General features: G+C 43.6%; 1 protein-coding gene across 4 annotated transcripts in view; it reads right to left on the reverse strand.

Moving 5' to 3' along the window:
* The window catches only part of DIAPH2 (diaphanous related formin 2), a 5,141,990-nt gene that overhangs the window by 995,641 nt on the left and 4,124,653 nt on the right, over nt 1-21,696 (reverse strand). The window contains exon 28 of one of the 4 annotated variants that reach the window (XM_069612993.1): nt 18,589-19,027. The exons of the other annotated variants lie outside the window; for them this stretch is intronic. Within the exon in view, the coding sequence (XP_069469094.1) occupies nt 18,996-19,027 (32 nt within the window). The 3' untranslated portion in view covers nt 18,589-18,995. Of the gene's footprint in view, nt 1-18,588; nt 19,028-21,696 lie in introns of those variants that run through there. 4 annotated transcript variants of the gene reach the window in all.

Below are 21,696 nucleotides of genomic sequence, written 5' to 3' on the forward strand. Positions count from 1 at the left end.
ATGAACGATTTGGTTGGTGTGTATGTGGAGGGTTCTAATATCCTCCAATGAATTGAAGCGTTTGAAAAGTCTTGTGGAATCCATGATGTTGATGAAAGAGATTGGGCTAAGTGTTTAGTAACTAGAGTACCTCATACTGGTTATGACTTCATTCTGAAACTGAGTGTGGAAGAAAGGGGTCAGTTTGAGTACATGAAATCTGCTTTGATTTCAAGTTTGGCAAGGCACCTACCCAAAGGTTCAGGGAAAATAAGAAAAGAGAGCATGTGTCTTGTGTTGACTGGTTGAGTGCTGCATATATGAACATGATGGGGTGGATTGATGGATAGAAGGTGAAAACATTTGTTGAATTATTCCACCTTTTGTTTTTTGAGCATTTTTCTGAAGCCTTTCCACCAGAGCGGCATCAGCATGTTGCTGACGAGAACATTTTGGATCCCTTTAAGCTGGCCATGCTGGCTGACAAGTGGGTCTTCCACTGGGTGTCCCCCAAGAAACCAGTGGGAAGGATGAGGGCAAAGAAAAGGAGGCCTCTCAGAAGTCTGAGGAGTCCCAAAAGCAATCACAGTCGAATAAGCCTAAACCTTCCTCTCCTAAGACCCAAAAATCTAGTGGGGATAAGTCTTATGGGGGTGGAAGTAAGAGTAGTGGTCCTCTTGCTGCAAAGCAGGTTCCCGGTGGCTCTAGTACCGTACTTCGCATTCCTGGCACTTGTTGGGACTGTGGGGCTCTGGACCACAAGAAGGGTAAGGCACTTGAAGTCCAGGCTGTCAGACTGGCCTACCCTTACTTCATGCCTGCGATGGATGCCACTGTCCTCCCCTCCTCTACAGGAATCACATTCGGTGCTCCTGCAGAGATTTCCCTAGTGTCCTTTGGGGCCTGGGTCCAGTACGCAGAAGTAATGCCTACAATCCCAAAAAAACACCTGTTGATTTTTGAGAAGTGTCCTTCTGAATGACCAGACTTCTACTGGTTTGGGAGACAATGGAGAAAGTATGACAGTGATGGACAGGACTCTGTCATGCCAGAGGACTATGTAGGTGCCCCTGTGAGAACTACCAGGTTAGCTGCTGGGCCTCCCAAATGATCTACTGTTGCCCTAGTCCCCATCACGAGTGTAGACAAGACAGCGAAGCTTCCGTCCTGGTTCAGCACAATGTATATGCTAATATTTTGTTGGGGAATGATCTAGTGGATTTGGGGTTCACCTCAGATGGTCTACCCCTGACTGCTGCTGCAGTCACTAGGTCATAGGTCGCACCAGGTCTGACTGCTAGTCAAGTACCCAAGCGGAAGGGGAAACTCAAGGCAAGACGGGATAGCAAGACGACCACCTCTGCAAAGGGGGCTCCTTCTCTTCCTGCTGCTTCAGCAGCACCCACTGGGATTCAGGCTCTGGGTGGGCTGTGTCCAGTGGTAAGCTGAGGCTCAAATCCTGAGGGGGAAGAGCCAAAAGACCCTCCTGCGAAAGAGGTGCTCAATCCGGAGGATCACCCTGACCTTCAATGGCTGCCGGCTGAAGCGGGGCCCTCTAGAGGAGACTTCTGTGAGGGTCAGAGAGAATGCCACTCTCTCGATGGTCTAAGGAAAAAGGCCCAAGACCAGGCACAAGGTGAAGTGCATAGGTCTTTCAAATTCTATTGGGAAGGTGAGCTCCTTTGTAGTGAGCCTACTAAGCCTGAACCTGGTGCCCTCAAGAGGGTGGTGGTATCCCAGGTTTACAGGCCCTTCCAGTTGCAGTTGGCACATGAGGTGCCGTAGCTGGTCATCTTGGGACCAAGAAGTCTAAGCAAAGGCTCTCTGCCCATTTCTCCTGGCCCCAGATGGGAGTAGTAGTGGAGTCCCACTGCCCGACCTGTACCACTCGTCAGTTGTCTGGCAAGACTGGAGGCAGTGTCACTTCCCCACTCCAGCCTTTACCAGTGGTCGGCACACCATTTGAGAGGGTTGGCATTGACATTTTCAGTCCTCTTGACCGCCCCCACTTCAGGTGGACATCGGTTCGTCCTGGACCTGGTTGATCATGCCACCAGGTACCCTGAGGCTATACCCCTTCGGACCATTACTGCCAAGGTGGTTGCCACGGCTCTCCTGGGCATTTTTACCAGAGTTGGATTTCTTAAAGAGGTGGTCTCTGACAGAGGATCCAACTTCATGACGAGTTACATGCAAGCGATGTGGAAGCAATGCGGATTAACATATACCTTCTCCAATTCCTACCATCCCAGACTAATGGTCTGGTTGAGAGATTTAACAAAACTCTCAAGGGCATGCTGGGTGTTTTGGAGGAATTCCTAAGGAGGAAATGGGTTCTCCTCCTACCATGCCTGCTGTTCGCCTATAGAGAAGTGCCTCAAGAGGATGTTGGTTTCAGCCCCTTTCAGCTTCTCTTTGGACATCCTGTGAGGGATCCCCTGGCCTTAGTAAGAGAAGGTTTAGAAGCCACCCCTCCAGGGCCTGCCAAGCAAGTGGGGGACTATGTGTTAGGCCTTAGACAAAGGATGGCACAGATGATTGGCCAGGCAACAGCAAATCTTAAGGCATGCCAGGAACTGAACAAATACTGTCATGACCTTAAAGCATCACGAGTAGAATGGACTCCAAGATTGGAGATCCTTGTGATGAAGCCTACCAAGCCTCACGTTTTGGCAAATAAGTGGACTGAACGCTTCAGGATAATCTCCAAGATGGGCGAAGTCAACTGTCTAGTTGACATGGGGGTCCTTGTAGAAGCTCCTCAGATTTTCCATGTTAAGAGGCTCAAGCCTATCCACAGGTGAGAAGAAGTTGCATGTCTTCTGCTAGCTTCCTAGCAAGAAGAGGATGAGAGCCCTTCCTGATTTGCTGCATAGCAACCCTCTGGATGGCTCAGTGGAGGGGTTCATCTCTCTCCAGATCTGACACCAGAGGAGCAGAGGGCCTGGAGGGCTTTGCTCCAGCAGTATGTCCCTTTGTTCTCACTGACACCAGGCCTCACCCTGTGGTGCAGGCACAAAATTGACACTGGTGAGAGTGTACCAGTCAAAAGCAGGTAATATTGACTGCCAGACACGGTTAAGAACCACGTCCAGGCTGAGGTCGCCAAGGTGTTGGATTTGGGTGTTATTGAAACCTCAACCAGTCCCTGGTCCAGGCCAGTGGTCCTTGTCCCCAATGCAAGTTCCCAGTCAAGTACCAAGGATTATCGGTTCTGTGTCGACTACAGAGGGGTCAATGCCGTCACCAAAACTGACATGCACCGATTGCTCAGGGCTGATGAGCTTGTGGACACCATAGGTGCTGCCAAATTTGTGAGCACCTTTGACCTTGTCTTATGCTATTGGCAAATAGCTCTGATGCACCATGCCAAGGAAAAGACTGTGTTCTCCACACCTGAGGGGATCTACCAGTTTCGAGTCATGCCTTTTGGGTTGAAGAATGGACCTGCCACTTTCCAAAGATTTGTAAACCATTCTCTCAGCGGGCTGGATGCCTTTTGTGTGGCCTTCTTAGACAACATTGCTAACTACAGTTCCACCTGGGAGGAGACTTTGACTCATTTGACTCAAACACTTGTCTATAGGTGCATTATAAATGCCATATCATATCATATCATATATCATTTAGATAAGGTGTTGCTGGCCTTGAAAAGGGATAATCTCGCTATCAAGGCCACCAAGTGTCAGATAGCTCAGGGAAATGTCACTTATCTTGGTCATGAGGTAGGAGGTGGTTGAATCCAACCTCTCTCCAGTAAGGTACAGGATGTACATGAGTTGGAGACTCCCACTACTTAAACCCAGGTGAGATCTTTTTTGGGCCTCACTGGGTATTACCGTAACTTCATGGCAGACTATGGAACCATAGCTGCCCCTCTAACGGCTCTGACTTTACCCAAACAATGGAGGAAGGTTAATTGCATGGAAGACTGTCAGAAGGCCTTAAGTGGCTTGAAGAAAAGTCTGTGTAGGGTACGTGTGTTGCATGCGCCTGATTACAGCAAACCCTTTATCGTTCAAACGGATGCCTGTGACACCGGAATTGGAGCTGTCTTGTCCCAGTTAGATGAAAAAGGGAGGGAACATCCTATCATATTCATCAGTAGGCAATTCAAAGGTAGAGAACTTAGGTGGGCTACTGTTGAAAAGGAATGTGTCAGTATAGTTTGGAGCCTAAGGAATTATAGGCCTTACCTTACAGGGTCTACCTTCAAGGTCCAAAGAGACCATAAGCACTTAAAATGGCTTATGCAGATGAAGGTTGAAAACCTAAAATTGCTCAGGTGGTCCATTAACCTGCAAGGGCTAGACTTCCCTATTGAGCATAGATCAGGGAAGAGTCATGATAATGCAGATGGCCTTTCCAGAAGGTATGTTGACCAGCCTAACCTCAGTCGGGGGGGGCGACTGTGATGCTGGAAATGCATTGGAGGGACAGGGTCTCTATGTCCTTGTCCTGTACTCCCTTATCATGTGTGTTCTGTGTTGTTTTCTGCACAGGAGTCCATGTGGGACTCCTGGTATTGCATCTCCTCCTCTTTTTGGTTGTGGTGAAGAGACATTTGGGATATCCTTATGGCACCCATGGGTGCTGATGCAACTCTGTGCCCCTGGTGTATGTTTTTGGGAACTTGTATGTGGCCTACAGAGCAGGGTATTGTCTGGGGGAAGCTCCGTACTTGTCATGGCCTCTATGAATATGCTGTGATGCTCTTTGGCCTTTTTAATGCCCCAGACACATTTCAGCATTTCATTAACAAACCTTTTTGGATGCCATGGGCCATTATGAAGTATTTTATTTGGGTGGCATAATTCAACATATATCCAACTAGCCACTACCATTTTGTAGACTCTAGACAACACCAATTATATGCCAAAGTAACAAAGAAAACTATCTTCAAGGTCCAGAGCATGGATTTCTTGGGTTTCGTCCTCACACCTCATGAGGTATCAAAGGCCAAGAAGAAAGTGCAGCCTGATATCCAATGGCCTACTCTACGAAACAAGAAGGCATTCTCAGGGGTTTGTTGATGAAGTGACTTCTGCCCTGCAGGAGTGCAAGTGTAAGTAGTGGCTAAAGTAACTACAATTCTGCACTCACAATTCTACAAAACTAGAGGGGCATCCCAAGTATAATGGTAAAACAGGCATAGTTTTGTGGTAATGTGGTCCGAGGGAAGGGTATACTCACAAGAGAGAATGTATGAATGTGATCCAATAGCAACCCAAGCAGCAATAGTCTAACAGTCCAAAATAAAGAAAATCTCCAATCAAGGTTCTATTATGCTTTAATAAAACACACCATCTGCAAGAATAGCTAAATGGAAACACACTACACCAAAACCACCCCTCAGGAAAGAACACAGAATATGCAAACAATATCAAGAAGCAACACTCTTGTTAATAGGGGAGAGTGGAAAGTAATGACCACAAAAATATGTTCTGGTGAAAAAAGTGGATAAAAGAGAACTAGACTTTCTCTAGGGACCAAACCTAGATCAAGGGGGTCTATAAGAGTCATTTAGTAACCACTGGATCGGGTGAATGCATGAGATGATGCCTCCAGCGGTTTGAAACTATATCCAACAAATGAGAGGTTGGTTCAAGCCAGACAGGTTTCAGGCTCTGCTTGGGATGCAATGGCATTGAACCAAGGCTTGCTGTGGTTGAACCAATGATCAATGAAGGACAGATCACGAGGACAACTCAGGTCAGTTCGACTGACAGTTGCAGTGACTGCAAAGATGATTGTGTATGGATGAAGGGTGCCAAATGCAGCACCAGAGTGTCCTGTTGGTTTAAATGGGTCGAACAAGCTTGAATTGTGCTTCAAATGGGTGAACCAGCAACAATGAAGGGATCCTGGCAGCCCTGTCTCTCAGGTGCTGTGTGTCTCACTCCAGGGTCTCAGGGAGAAGATGGGTCCTTGTTCTCAGGCACCAAAAAATGGGAGAGCTGGCACACAACTACAGGCATCCTTCAACATGGCAAGGTCCTGGGTTCCATTGTGGGTGACAGAAAGGCAGGTCTTGTTCCAGCAGCAGGTGGCCCCAATGGTCTCCAAAGATGGTTAGGGGGCAGAGATAGCCTTTGCTTTGGAAACCCAAGCTTCTCCAGCAGAGGGCTTTGGTAAGAATTGTTTCTGGTTCCCCAACATAGGTCGATTGAGTTGTTCTTCAGGTTATTGTTCCAGAGTGAATCAAAAAGGCTGGTGGGAGAACCCTTCTTTTAAAGGAAAACAGCAAAAGTATATAAGTTAATGGACAAATAAATGTTTGCCTAAAGGGTCCAATAGCTATCCTTGGAGCATCCTTCTGATATCACTAGGGGTGTTGCTAGCTCTGGAAAGGATCGGGGGCTAGGCTAATGTTGGGACTGTTGGGACTCGGGGCTAGCTAGTTTTCTGGTTGTATCCCCTGAGCTTCTATCCGGAGCTACAACCAAAAGACCCGGGGCTATAGCCCCCATTGCTCCCCCCCTCTAGCAATGCCTCTGGATATCACACACACAGTGTGTTGTGCCACATGAAGTGAAAGGGATAGAAAGGAAAGACAGAGACAGAGAGAAACAAGATGGTGGAATCTGCCTCCTGCTGTCAGGTGCTCAATCTGTGTACAATAACCCCACAACCTTAACCTCTCTACAGAATATAAGGCCCTTTTGATATGCAGAAACCTGGTGTAAGATTAGTGCTCTTCTGAATGGGTGTGATCTTTGATTCAAGTTCCCAGGATACCACCCTGTGGAGTGGTTGTCTCTCTGTGGTGCTCATTACCTGCTCTCACAAAAGAAAACACAGAGGCATTCCCCAGGGCTGCAGTCTTGTGGGGAGCAGCAAAGACAGCCAGGCTGTGGGAAGAACGCAGAACGATTCCAGAGCTGAGCTGGGCTCACAGGGCTGACGCATGCCCGATATCAAATTGATGTGCCTTGGATAACTATGAGAGCTGCTAGCCAAAATACCCCAAACCAGGTATAGCTTTTATTTAAAGTTGATAGTTCCACTAGGATAGCTTTCTCATAGTTATATAGTTTTGGGAAAATGTTGAATATCTTAAATTCAGCCTATATGCTGTGGTGATTTGACTGTAACAGCAGCTGTCAAATGGGCACCTATGAGCCCTGAAACCTGCTATGTCGCACTGGGGAGCAGGCACTGCAGATAAGTATACTGACCCAAAAAAACACAAGTGTACTCTATGCTTTTGGCATGGAGCTTATGAAAGGGAGATCTGATTAACAGTTTTACCTTCCGGAGATGGAATTATCTCTACCATTTTACTAGTTTATTAAATATCATGAAAGCCTCCAGTTCTACACCCTTCCCAAATGCTAATCCTCATTTTGTATGCAAAGTCTCTGCCATAGTCACTTCTCTAGCAAGCCTGACCAAGAAAGGGGACCCTTCTGTGTGGAATTTTTAGGGATTAAACAGGCCTTGTACACCCTGAAATCTGTTTACTTCAGTCCTGATGTTACAAAACCATAGGCTTACCAAACTATTAATTGTTAAAGCAGTAGCCAGAAATAAGGCAATTGGTGAGGTCTTGTCACAACTATGTTCTCATCCACATCTCATGCATCTGGTGGTGTTTTGTTCTCCCAAACCTTTAGGCACATACTGTAGTTACACAATGAAAGATATAATGTTGTTAGTGAACCGTGTAGTTTTCCAAGATGGAGGCACTATTTACTGACCAAATTATGGTTTACACTGACCATCATAAAATGACTGCCCCAAGCACCTCCAAGTGTACCAATCCCCAGCAATTCGGACACACTATCCTGTATCTTTTGGGTGAGAAATAGAGTCCTAGGAGAATCCAAAATCTTGCAGGAAGGTCAGGCTATTTCCATTTGTGAAATGCCCCGCTCCTTACCAGAATATCTGAAACTATGGACACCATGTCATCCATAGTACCTGTACATCAATGCTATTAGACTGCATGAGGGATCACCCTATACCCAAGGGTATTGTTTCTGCCCACAAAGGCATCACAACAAGTGGCCTTCATATGGTGTCATGATTCAACTCTTGCTGGATATGAAAGCCATCAAAAGAATATGGATTTTATAGAGAGTTGGTTTTAGCGGGTGACAATGAAAAAATATACTTAGCTGTATGTGGATACTTTTGCCATATGTGCTCAGGGCAAGAGATCATTCTATAAAGAGAAAGGACTACTCCAATCCCTGCCAACATTCAGTTGTCCAGAGCATACAATCACTTTTGACTTCATCACTGAACTTCCCCAGTTGTGTATCATGAAACTATACTAGTAGTTATGGACTCTTTCACTAAAATGGGTCATTTCATGAGTTAACCCCAGTTCCCACATTAGCTAATGGACCTCATTACACGGTAGGCGGTAAGGGTTTACCGGTACCGGTAAGGGCACCGGTACCGGTAAACCCTTACCGCCTTACTACGAGGTCCCTTTGCGGGACCCGACCTTAACGGCTGGTTTTACCAGCCGTTAAGGAACGGGCCCGCAAAGGGACCTTGGTGCTAATTACGATACCGCAATTTGCGGTACCGTAATTAAAGCCTTCCCCATTACAAATGATGCTCTATGGGGGCAAAAATGGGAATGGGGAAGTGCCTTGGTGAATGGGGAATTACCGCCCCCGCTCACCTTGGAGTAGGGTGGTAATTCCACCATCCACCAAGGTGGACACGGTAAAATACCGGCTGCAACCATGGCGCTAATAGCGCCATGGTTACCGCCTACCGTGTAATGAGGCCCAATATCTTCATCGACCACATCTTTAGACTGCATGTTTCACCTACAGTGATACTCTCTGACCATGTACTCAATTCTTGTCCTGCTTTTGGCACACATGCACCCGATTATTGGTGATAGACTACAGACTGTCCTCTATATCAAATCTCCAGACTGATGGGCTGACTGAATGCCTAAATCAAACCCTAAATTATCTCCGCACTGTTTCTCCTTATAGACACAACAATAATGGAACACACAACTCAGTATGGCTGTGCTTGTAAACAACAACGCTGCATATACTGCAACTGGAACTTCAATGTTCTTTGATTCTCGGGGGTTTCAACCATGAATGTTTCTTGCAGAACTTCTAGTTCCTACATGAATACCAGCTGCTAAGGAGAGTTCTCATCAATGGATATCGATTGACCAGGAATTAAAAGGAAAGAGCCCAAAGGAGTATGACAAAGCAAGCCGAATGACACTGTAGGTAAATCCCTCTATGCCTCATTGGTTTTCAAATATGGTTATCCACTCGTCATTTACATATACCAGGATTATGAAAAACAGACCTCTGTTATCTACCAAGTGGATGTTCAGCTTAGCCTTCCCAAGGTCTAAAAAATATATCCAGTGTTTCATGTTCTGCTCCTAAAGAATGTACACTCCCATTGCAGACCACTTGCCAAGAACCAGTACAAGTTAATGGTTAGAAAGAATATGAATATGAGGTATGTGTCATCCTGTGATTCGGTCATATCCCGGGCAGGTCATATGCCCTGGTGGACTGGAAGGGTTATGGTCCAGAGAAAATGTAATGGGAACCCTTCACATATCTATATGCCTTCCATTTGAAGGAACAGTATCAGCAGCCCCTGTATGACTCTATTCTGTAAAATGGCAACCTGTAAGGAACGATATGCTGGGTGAAGCTCAGCTAGCAGAGTGTCAGTCCTTGTGCCTTCCATGACACGAGTACAGTTCCAAGGAAGGCTCCTTCATGGGACTCAGCCATACGAGGCCATGCAACATCGTCAGCGAGTGCTGCTTGGTCATGGAGAACATGACACCAGAGAAACTATGAGAAAACTTGAAAGGAACAGGGATGCAGTTTGACAATGATGAGTCTTCCTTTTCTGCATTTACCCAAGGAAACTATCATTTCTATACATTCTAATACTGCGGTCTGAATCCTATCCTGCAGAACAGACAATACCGTTACCTGAACCCTTGCTTAATAGCTTTGTGCCTGACTGAACACTTGATGTCCAACTCCTAGCCTGATTAATGGACTTTGCCTCTGCCTTTTTATCCTGTTGTTTGGCTTTACACTAGCAGACCTCCTGGAACTTGCACCAGTCACACTCTGGGATATCCTGCCAGCTCTGCAGCACCGATTCATTGCAACCTCATGGTACTGACTGTGTGGATTTGGATATGACTAACAGATTGTGTTTCTTAACTGCTTGGTTTTGTTACTTAGATTTGGTACACATCACCCTCATTATTTACGCCCTTGTGTCATCCGGGTATCCTTCCCTTGGGTTCCTTTTTTGCACTCTCTTTCTGCATGGGGCAGTCTCCACATTGTACTCCTTCTCATATACATTTCTGAACTTGGACCTTCCCATAAAGGTATATGCTTCTTGGAGGAATAATAAGAAGGTGGGAAAGTATTGATTTACACTTGTCTATTGCAACCTTCCTTCACTATAGGTTATCAGCACACTACAGGCACCTCCAATGGTCCTGGAGTACAATCACCTTAAGCGGGTCAATTGTGTCTAATCATCACCGGCATCTCAAAGGTGGTGAGCACATTGGGAGTGGCTTGAAGATGGCCCAAAAGGGGCAAAACATATTTACAGCTGTTCCTGGGCTTCTAGTGTGCCATGAGTATCAATAAAGTGTTTCTGGGACAAGGTGGGTCCTTCTGATGGCCTCCCAGTCAAGGAAGCTTGATTGGCCTTCACAGAGGTCCCTTCACTACCAGCAAGTCCTGGTTTACATGCTGCCCAGTGCAGCCTTTGTACAGCAGCATTACACTCCCAACATGCACTGTGGATGGTTAGGGAGCAGAACCTTCCTCTGACCTAACTGATTCTGTTCCACCTCTATGACAAAGGACTCTGGATTGGACTGTGTGCACAACAAAGGTCCAAAGGTGTATTCTTCCTCTTCCTGGTGTGCAAAGATTAATCAAAAATTGAGTGGAAGAAGACTCCCCTATAAAGATAAAATGTCACAGAAGACTGGTCCAATGCAAACCTCCTTTAAGGAGTTCAATCCCTGTTTGTACACCAGAAAGATCCCTGACTCTGACATCTATCTATCTATGTATCTATCTATTTAATTATTATATTGTGCCACTAGCCTTTAGGCCTCAGGGTACTCTGTGTGAAACCTGACGGTGTCTCCCTTACTAGCCCCCAGGAATCTATCATCCAGGTGGCCAGGACACAGCCATCGCTATTGGAGCCAGTTTTTGTGGGTGGACTAGTGTGGGAGAATCACCTGGATGGGGCTCCTGGGGGAGTGGAGGTGGGACACCGATGGATGAAATGCAGTATCCCCCTTGTTATAACACCTTTTACCCATCCTACCACGTAGGAAATTCAAAAATTCAACCCCCCCCTTTTCTGACACAAACACTTTCGCACACCATAAAAGACAACAGACTACCACTAGAGCCATTTACCTGACATGTCCCAACACAAGGGTCAGGCAAAGTCAGGCAATTGACCAGAATCACACACACCTGACGGCCCTTTCCCTTCCCCACAGGGATAAAACATGGAGCCCAAGAGCACACTACGAGCAAGGCAAACCGCACAACGAGAGAGCTATCCAAGCACGGCAGTTCAAGAGGAAGAGAAAGGTGACAAGAACTGAAGGGACGACAAGGAGGGAAGCAACCTTGCCCTTTCTGAGCCAGACCCGCAAAGTCTCCATTGAAGGAATCGAAAGACCGCAAACAATAGCCAGCGTGTATTGAAGCAGATGTCAACGGTATACAGAACAGGCCTACTCTGATAAGCAAAACAGAGAAAGTCGTTTGCTACCGTGGTACCGTTCTTGACTCGAAATACAAGAAAAGCCAATCGGTTCATCACAGCCGGTGAGTCGAAGGGAAAACCGATAAGAAACCAAACTGTGTTGAATGAAAGTCGCAAAGGGGCAAATTACGGAAAGTTAAAGGAACTGTTAACATTAAGGGAAAACCAGCTGCAGAGGGGTCCGGCACAACGTGGGTCCTCACTCGACAGAGTCTGGTTGATCCCGCATTTGTTGAAACTGCTGAAACCAGAAGGCACAAGGAGAACCGCAAGGAAAAGGTCAAAGTGGTCAAGCAAAAACCCCTGTACAGTGGAAAAACTTTGACCTGAACGTTATTTGAAAGCCAAGGGAGATGTTGAAGAGTGCGGTCTCCGTCCCATGGTTAGAATAAAACCCAGACTGTTCTGAGGCAAGAATATCTTGTTGCTCTACAAATGTTTGATATTAATTGGGTGCTATTTTAGAAAGAATCTTTAGCACAAATGGTACATTCGTAATATGCCTATAATTTCCCACATCAGTTGGATAAAGATTTTCCTTTTTCGACAACAGTGTGATCCAAGCCTCTTAGACAAAAGCTTCCTGAAAGGAGCGGTTGATAAATCTAGTGACCCATGGTGCAAGGATCCTAAAAAAGTCCTTGAACAAAGAGGTGGGGAAAATGTCCCCATTAGATGATGTTGGTTTCATCCTGTATACAACATCTATAACCTCCTTTTCTGATACCTCTCTAAAAACAAATAGAGAAGTCTCAGGGTTCATTTTGTGACCAAACAATGAAACTACATCATCAGTGACCTGTACCGTCTTCATTTGATCCAAAATGTTTTGTTGGTGTTTTTATGTTTTCTGGATAAATCCATCATGAATGCGCTGACACCAATTATTGTCAATAACAGTCAGGGTTCTACCATAATCCCCTTTAATTCCTATAAGACTGAGAACAGTTCTTTAGGCCTTAATTTCGCCTTTTCTATCCTGGCATTAAAATTAATTTCTTTTGCTTTAAAAATTGTAGACTTAAAGAGCTTGGCTGCATATTTATATGCTGCAAAATTAGCATTAGATGGATGTTTCCACCACAAGTGTTCAGCTTTACATTTAGCTGTTCTGGTACCAAGAACATCTGGTGAATACCATTGATTATGTTTGACTGATTACTTCTGAATAGCAGATCTCATTGGGGCTAGTATGTCGAAAACATTGTTTGTTGCTGTTCTAAAAAGATGAATAAACTCCTCAAGGAGATTAGTATCTTCCAAGGATGGTAATAGTGGGGTGACTAAGACATCAAAGTCCTCATGGGTCACTTTTCTGCAGTTCTTTGTAGAGACCAGTGTTTTGTTTAACTGTAGATTTTTATTAAGAAGGTGAGGGAGCGGCACCTCAAATGAAAGAGAATGGTGTTCTAACCAGATGCAATCATGCAATGATATTGAGGACACCTTTTGATTTTTTGATAGAATCCAATCCAGAATATTCACACCCTTGTGCGTTGGAGATGTGACATGCTGAAAAAGTCCAACGGACTAAAGAGTGTTTAATCAATATGCTGCATTATGGTCTAATGAAATATTAGCCCACAAGTTAAAATTGGCCAAAACTAGAAGAGTTGATTGATGTTTGGAGATACTGACCAGGTAGGCTGATAGTTGTTCCTCAAATATTAGTGCCAACATATTCGTTCTGTATAGTAACAGAACACTAAATGTGCTAACCAAATTAATATTCAATTTTAAGAGCATGGCCTTGCAGTGATCAAAAGTAGGCAAGTCAGCAATATCAACATGGATGTCATGCCTAAAAATTGCCACCCCCTCTCTCTTCCATACACTGTCAATATGAAGGGTAGAATAACCAACCAGAGTGGCCAGTTGCAGAGCATAAATGGCTACCTCATGTCTCAGTAACTGCTATCATACACAGAGTGCCAGTGTGGGAATTGTAGGAGATAGGAAGGAATAGAGACACAACTGGAGACCAAGATGTTGGGACTCATTCTCATTCCTACTTCCCCTCGCTGGCTGCTCTATCTCTGCCCCTTTCCCATGTCTGCTCACTTCAAAGGCCCTCTAGTGTGCTGCACCCTGGTGTGTTGCGGCTTTGTTATGTCAGTATGTTTTTTAAAGAAATTGTTGTCCAACAATGTCCTATGAGAGGCTGTGGGCCTTGAGAGGAGCAGTTACCCGCCCTCCCAGGGAATCAATAGAGTTAGCTTTCAGTCTATTTTCTTAATAAGTGGAGCAAAGAGACCCAGGGTAGCTAACAATCCACATTATTTTTTTAATTATTATAATTATATTTTTTGAGTGCAGACCTAGCTATGGGAAGCAACACGGTGCTTTATAATTATAGGGTGAAAAACACAGTGAAGGAAGCAAAGAAAAAGGGAGTTGAAAGCTAACAACAGGGAAAGGTGGGCATTAGGCAGCAAGGGTGCTACGAGTAACCAGGGAGAAAACAGTGAAGAGCAGATCACAGAGTCTCAGGTAGGGTGGGGATTGGAGGGGTTGTTGACCTAAGTGTTAGGGAGGAGCCATTCTTTGAAGAGGAAAGTCTAGAGCTATTTTTCTAACTGTAGAAGCGATGGGGCACGTCTGATGTTGACAGGGAGGTTGTCCCAAAGACTTGGGGAGTAGATAGAGAATGTCTGTCTTCTGGTTCCTCCTGTCCTGCACAGTGGAGCACAAGTCTACACATATCCTTACTTCTGGTGGATCGTAGGCCTCCTGAGATGCAGAGTTACTCAGTGAGGTAGCTTGAGAACTTAAGGGTAACAGCCTAATAGATGATGTAGCAGGATTAGAAAATATGGGCTTGTAGCAGGAGCCAGCACAGTTTGAGGTGATGCGGTCAAATTTGATGAGTCATGCTGCTTCATGAATGTCGAGAAATATAAGAAAATAAAACAATATTATTGGGTCATTACGAGGTTGCCGGTCTGGAAACAACAGTACTGGTAAGCTTGCTGGTACTGTTGTTTCCAGACCGGCAAACTTTGAGTTCTGTGAGCGGGTGCCTTTCCACCCGCTAGTGGGTAGAAAGGCACCTGTTTGCAGACCTTGACGGATGCACAGGCCCTGTTGCACACAGTGCCGGAGCAACCGTCCTCCCCATTCCCATTCAGTCCAATGGGACTCGAATGGGGATTTTCTTTTTCTGGTGCCCTGCCGTAGGGACCGCCAGGGCCGTAATGCCCAGGTAAGTCCCCACTGCTGGACGCCTGAATAAATATGACTCCAGCTGCAGCCGTGCCATTTTTACCGGCACGGCTACAGCCAGACTCATAATTTGTATTTGTATTTATTAAGTTTATATAGCGCTTTACACCAAAGCACTGCACATTTTACCAACAACAGGATACATTTAACAATAACAAAATAACAATATAACAGTAACAGTAGAAGCAAATACAATTTTGAATCAGAGCAACAAAACAGTATGTAGAGCAATTAGAAAGAAGGGAAGGGGGAGAGAATTGGAGTAGATCTAGGAGGCAGAGGGAGGATGGGGAGGAGGAGGAGGAGGAGGAGGAGGGGAACTGAAGGGGTGAGGGTGAGGAAGGGGTGGAGAGGGAAGTGGAGGGAGAGTATTCAGGGGAAGAGGGAAGGGTGGGGGCGTGGGAGCAAGAAGGGGGAGGTGAATCATGGTGGGGAATGGAGAAGGAGAGGTTTATAGTAGTGACCCAAGCATCAATACTATGACTAGCCCTGTCATATATTGATCAGTGTGCACCCTAGTCATAGTAATATTGATAAAGGCATTTTCACGAATGCGACTCGAAATATAGCTAGTTTTTAATTTATATGTTTATTTTGTCCCTAGAGAGACAGCATTAGACATCTCAGATCCACCACGAAGAACATGATGCTTGGGTCACTACTATCGCCTCCATGTGTCCTGATGAAAGCCTTATCTGGTCCAACATTCATCTAATGGACAGCAGTCATCCATGAAATTCTAAAGGACTGTATTTTTCTCATAAGGCTGGAAACAGAGCCATCCTGTCGACACATCCCTTAGATGGGCCTATGCCCACATATTGTCCCGATTGGTACTTTGGCAATAATATCAGTATGTTATGTCTATGTTGTGAAGTCACCTTTGCCACTACTAACATCACCTTTTGAAAGAGAATAGGTTTGATGTACAATGGGAATCAAGCAAGCAGATTCCTATGAGGGTTTTCACAAGAATTGTTCTTTTCCTTAAACAGGATTGTGATTTTTCTCTCTGTTTTTGTCTTGTGCTCTTTTAACAATTGGACTTATCAAGCTCAATTTTTTATGTAGAAAAATAAAACCGTATATATTTTTTCTTTAACTAAATACTAGCTTACGTGCATATCTTGTTATATTTGTTTCAATACAAGATCGTGATTTATCTGTGCCTTATTCTCATCTACATCACTAGCCCGATAGTGTGACACCAACAGGTAGCTTGTTTTGGGAAACCTTCTTGTTCACACCGTAATGCCAGACAACTGGCATAATGAGATTATTTCAACAGTGATATAGAAAATCTGTGCACTCTTGAATGTAATTCAACACACAACAATATTTCTTATTTTCCTTTATAATTGAAACAGTAGTATGTATTTCATATAATCTCGTAAATGTTGCTCAAATGTTGCTCGTGTTTCAGGGACACAAACCGCTTCTTCGGGAGCTAAATTAAATGTGAATAAATAAACGTTACTTCTATGCTCAATAGTTCACAGAAACTTACAAAGTCTAGCTCCACAATTTGTGAATAAAATCCTGTAATATGCCATGTGTTCAAAATCTAGCTTGTACCAACCAGAGTCACCATCCGGTTTACCCCACCACTGCATCTCAATAATTTGAATACCAACTGTGCTTCCAGAGAAACTTAAGGAGGCACAAAGGGGCACCACAGTTGCATCATCCATTTCATTAAAGGTATTCGAGACCCTACCTTTATTACAATCAATAAGAAATTCAAAGACAGATATCTCAACAATCCAGTCAAGGCATATTACCGGATTTTATTCACACACTGTGGTGATGGACTTTGTAAGTGTCTGTGAACTATTGACTATAGAAATAAAGTTTATTCATTTACATTTAATGTTTAGCTCCTGAAGAAGGCGATTGTGTACCCGAAAAGCTCCTGCTGTGTTGACAGGGGTACTGCTGTTGCACCAAGACTTCAAGGAGACAGAAGCCTCTGTCTATGGCAGCAACCTCCACTTGATGGGGGCCCTACTGAGGGTCCCTAGAACCTTAGTAGATCCCTCACAAAGGGCAGTGCTCTGTGCCATCTGATAGTATGCCACTTTATGCGCAGTTCACATTCAGTACATGCCCTCAGGGAGAATTACTGGTATGCATGCTTTGTGATGTCTGTTCACAAGCAATAGACATTTCCTCATTTGTACAAATGTTTTTAAATGTATGCTAATGTTTTGCTGGCACAAATTACGAGTTACAGAAGGCCATCCTGTTTGGATAATATTATTTTATACTGTGCCAAATCATAAACCCAAGTCTAAAATGTTGACAAAATATGCTATTCGAGCAGTGTAGGAAATGGCCAGAACAAGATGGAGCAGAGCTCTGACAAACTTTGTCTTGCCGGCACGCTGCCAGAGCTCTGCTCCATCCCTGGGTTGTTCTACATCTGAGCTCTCACAGAAGAGCTGCCAGCAGTTCAGAAGACTGCATATAGAAATAGCTAAAGGCCCACATCCCGTTCCGAAGGTGGCCTATTTGGTGTCAATTGCAATTTAAAGACATGTTTTTGTTTGGGTGAATATTCTGACCTATGAAAAGCACATAACCCAACTTCTGTTACTCACTCAAAGGGTTTCTTGCTGACTCGCTCGCATAGATCAATTTAAAATAAAATAATGTATCCATTCTTTTGTTTCTAAAATCCCCTTTTTTCTTTTTTACACAAGCCGCCAATCTAGGGTTCCATGAATAGATACAGTGTTGTATGTTGTGGCCTGGAATACGCCCCTTGCCCCCCGTCCCCCACAAAGAGGAGGCCGTTCCCAGAGTAAATGTTTCCCATTTCCAGCACTGCATTTGAGCAGGGGCTGCACATTGGCTTATGAGGCCCATGAGCCCTCTCCATTTTTTCACAGAAATGCTGAGCAGACTAAGGGACTGAAAAAACACTTTGTTCTTGATAATGAGCAATGCATGGATATAAGATTTAAGAGAAAACAACATATGCCTAAAAATGCACACGTCAAAAACAGTGGGAACACTTTGACAAATGCCATGGTTGGTAGAGTTAATCAAAATGTACTGTTAGAGGTAGGATGGTGACAATGTGAAATGCGTTCAACATGGAAAGCACTTGAACATTCATCCTTCTTCAAAGCAAAGGCCATTTTGCAAACACTAGACTCATACTGTCTTTAGTAACATTTCATAACCTCTACTACACTCATGGCTTGGATTAACAGGTTGCTTTCACCCATGTGTGCTTCCCTTTTGATTTAGTTCTACAGGTTAAGTTAATTTTGGGCTTGTTACCAAGGCAATGACATTCACTGTAAGGCATCCTTTGTGTCAATGTTCTCCACAAGTAACACAGTGTTTATTAGCACAGTCTCAATTTAGACTGTTCCAAAGTTATCGTAAAGCAATTTAAGTCTGTTATCACTAAGTGGATTGAAACATCCTTCAGCCACAATTCGTAAACCCTATTTCAGTCACGTGGTTGGCAATGAGTGGCCCTTTCTTGACACATTAATGAATACGATGGTTCTTACTCTAAATATGTCCTGGATACATCAAAATGTTATAAACACATTAAATGTTACTCAGTTGAAAATCTCACTACATCACAACTTCTTAAAAAAAGTGACTTTATTTAGTACCCTATTGATATATAGAGATACAAATAAAACGCATGGGCAATGTTACAGTGTTCATTGTTTGAATCAAAATACAAATTACTAGGTTTACAATTTCAATCCAAGTTTCAATTCATCTTCGTCTTGTATCACCCATCAACCAAATTCTACAATTCAGTAATCGTATTTCTCGCTCTAACCATTTGTCCTGGGAAATATGAATCCGATAAACATAACTTAAAAAATGATAAAAATTCATAAACTATTACCCCAATGTATACAAAATACACAATTGACACATATTTCGATAAGTCGGTGCATTGTCTTCCCCTCCCCTCGTCTTCTTCAGGCCGTTGAATATTTGACTCTGGCTTAGATAAGCACATTAATGATATTTGCTCCTCAGGATTGAAGGCGCCTGAACCTCTTCTCTTCTATAATCAATTGAAATAAAAAACATTGCTCAATAACATAAATCAATCATGCATATACTCTGTTAATACATTCTATAAGTGCCCATGTGTTCTCTGCTGAACTTATTTAGTCGCTCTGCTTTATAAATTGGAGACCTCTGGCTACCTTAACATTCTAACTGAATTATGCCTTTTAAGATATTCATCCCCTGAACAAAAGAAGGAGAGGATGTGTTTTCATCTATTGAAATTAGGAATGTAGAGGTATCTGCAATCAGCAGCAAAACTTAAGCAATGCTGGAATTATCTTCTCAGTTATGTACGCTGTTAAATGAGGGACAGATTATTCACTTAAGTGCAGCCCAGCCAGATGCCTACTACCCAACACGTAACCATTCCAAAGATTGCCCTACTTTGGATATTGATACTTAGTGCTGTGCTTTCAGTTCCTTTGACCATTTCAGTGCTACCCATAAGGAACCCCATGTGATGCTCCAGTCCACTTTCAATTCATCTGGAATCAGAGTGAACCATTCCGACACCTATAGGTACACTAATACATACATGAGTATCTCAAACATCCAAAGAGGTCTAGCCACTGTAAGCAGAAACATTATTTTCTTCATCAGCAACCTTTTGCTCTCCATTCGTGCATGTTATGTGCCAGTCTCTTCTTTCAACACACTATGTTTTATGTCATGCCACCATTTCACAAATCTGACAGCTGAACAAGTGCCATGTGAGATGCTCGGATATGATTCAATAAACTTAAAATGATAAAAAAAAATCAAATGCACTTTATTTAAGATGGGTGCATAGAACCAATGCAAGGATCAGTAATTATGTCTCAATCCACCATTCATTCAAATTTGTGGTGTGTTCGTTTAGTTCACACCTATTTCAGTGACTGGAATCAACTACTGCTTGGTGGCACATAAACCGGCAGCATCTTCATACGATTTTAATGTCACTAGACAATAGGTCATGTACTACATAATTATAAATAAATGTGCTGATTCATGTGATGGTTGTTGTTTTTGTTGGGTGAGCAGTTGTTACCTAGACTAGAGTTTGAAGGCATTGGGTTTTGTCGAGGCAACCACATGCACATGGCATAGTTAGGATTAAGACAAATTGTATATGGAGTTTCAGAAAATGGCTTTTCTTAGTATCTCCTGAGATCTCCCATGAACAAATACTGCAGGAAACCTTTAAGGCAGGTGCCCATGCATGGAAATTTGGCCAGCCTCGCAGAGAAGAGACACAACCACCCAATACCTGTGGTTGACCGGCACCCCCTGTATCCCAATTCAAAGTCTTGTCAGGACCTGATGGGAAACACAACCAGGGACAACCTGTTCAGCAAAATGCTAACCTCTAACTCACCAGAAATCCTGTATTTTAAGACACAAGGGTGACACAGGGAAACAACAATGTTATGCAGTATTTCATTCCAAACCAACTAAACTAGCACTGCCCCTTAAAATAAGTACTAAGCTGTCACTTGGAAAGAGAACAACAAAAACCTAGGGAGTAGTGTTGTGCTGCCTATCTAACAGGGATAGAGGGAGAAAAGTATCCCAGCACTAAACTCAAGAATGAATCAATCAGAAATAACTTATATGTTGCTCACAAGACTGTCTGTAAATTCAGCCACTGTGCTTGTATCCCGCAGACCTCAGCACTAGCATCGAGCAAAACCATGTTAAACCTACCCAGGAAGAAATAATTGGCACACAATTCGTAGTTAAAACCCCAAAGAAAAAACGAGGGGCTACTCTCATAGAACCAACCCACCAAGCATTTAAGGGGGGATTTTTTATTCTATTTTACCAGCCCTTAGGTGTGCGTCTATATGATTTGTATCGTCAAATCAATTATCAAATTAACCTGATTAAGCTGGAAACAACAATGCACATAAAAATAACACTTAATATGGTATCCCTAATGCATTGCCAAAAGGATATACGCAGTACAGGTCGACCGGTTTCAGTGACTCAAAATCTTCATCTTCCTGAGAGACCAACAAAATGCACATTCATTTCTACTAGGGATCATCTCTCCTGTCCTCAGTCAAGCTATGGAAATTAAGCTTTATAGAGAATATTTCTAATTACATAATTTCGAATTCCAAAATGTTGAAAAAATGTTACCGAAAAAAAAGATTTCAAATGTCTTTTTTTTGTTATTTTTTGTTTCAAATGGGGGTTCTCCCAAACCCCCTTTTTTTTTACTCACGAAACAAAACAAAAAACATGTACATTATAAAATAATATATTCGAAGAAAAAACATTTCGGTAAAATGTTTTCGACATTTTTGTCATGGCTATTGAACAACCTAAACAGGAAACTGTTTGATATTCTCAATGGAAGAGCAGCCACTCTGCATCTCATAAATACTAATTTTGAAAACAGTTCAGTTTTCAGTACACTTAAATGAATGGCATGCCCATAGATACTGCACCTACCTGTGTAAGACCACAAATACTCTCAGGCTACCTACACATCCAAAAAGGCTTCCACTTCACACTACCTGGGTACTTTTTTACGGGACATTCACATCTCTCAGCTTTAGCCTAAAGGGAAGGGAACAATCTGCACTCAGTAACCCCACAAACATCCATAAACTATGGAGCCGACCAGTGACTCACATTCTGTCCAATGGTCAGGGTCCTATTACCTGAAACAAT

Source organism: Ambystoma mexicanum, chromosome 5p (assembly GCF_040938575.1).
Source record: "Ambystoma mexicanum isolate Mex_15411 chromosome 5p, UKY_AmexF1_1, whole genome shotgun sequence".
Taxonomy (NCBI): Eukaryota; Metazoa; Chordata; class Amphibia; order Caudata; family Ambystomatidae; genus Ambystoma; species Ambystoma mexicanum.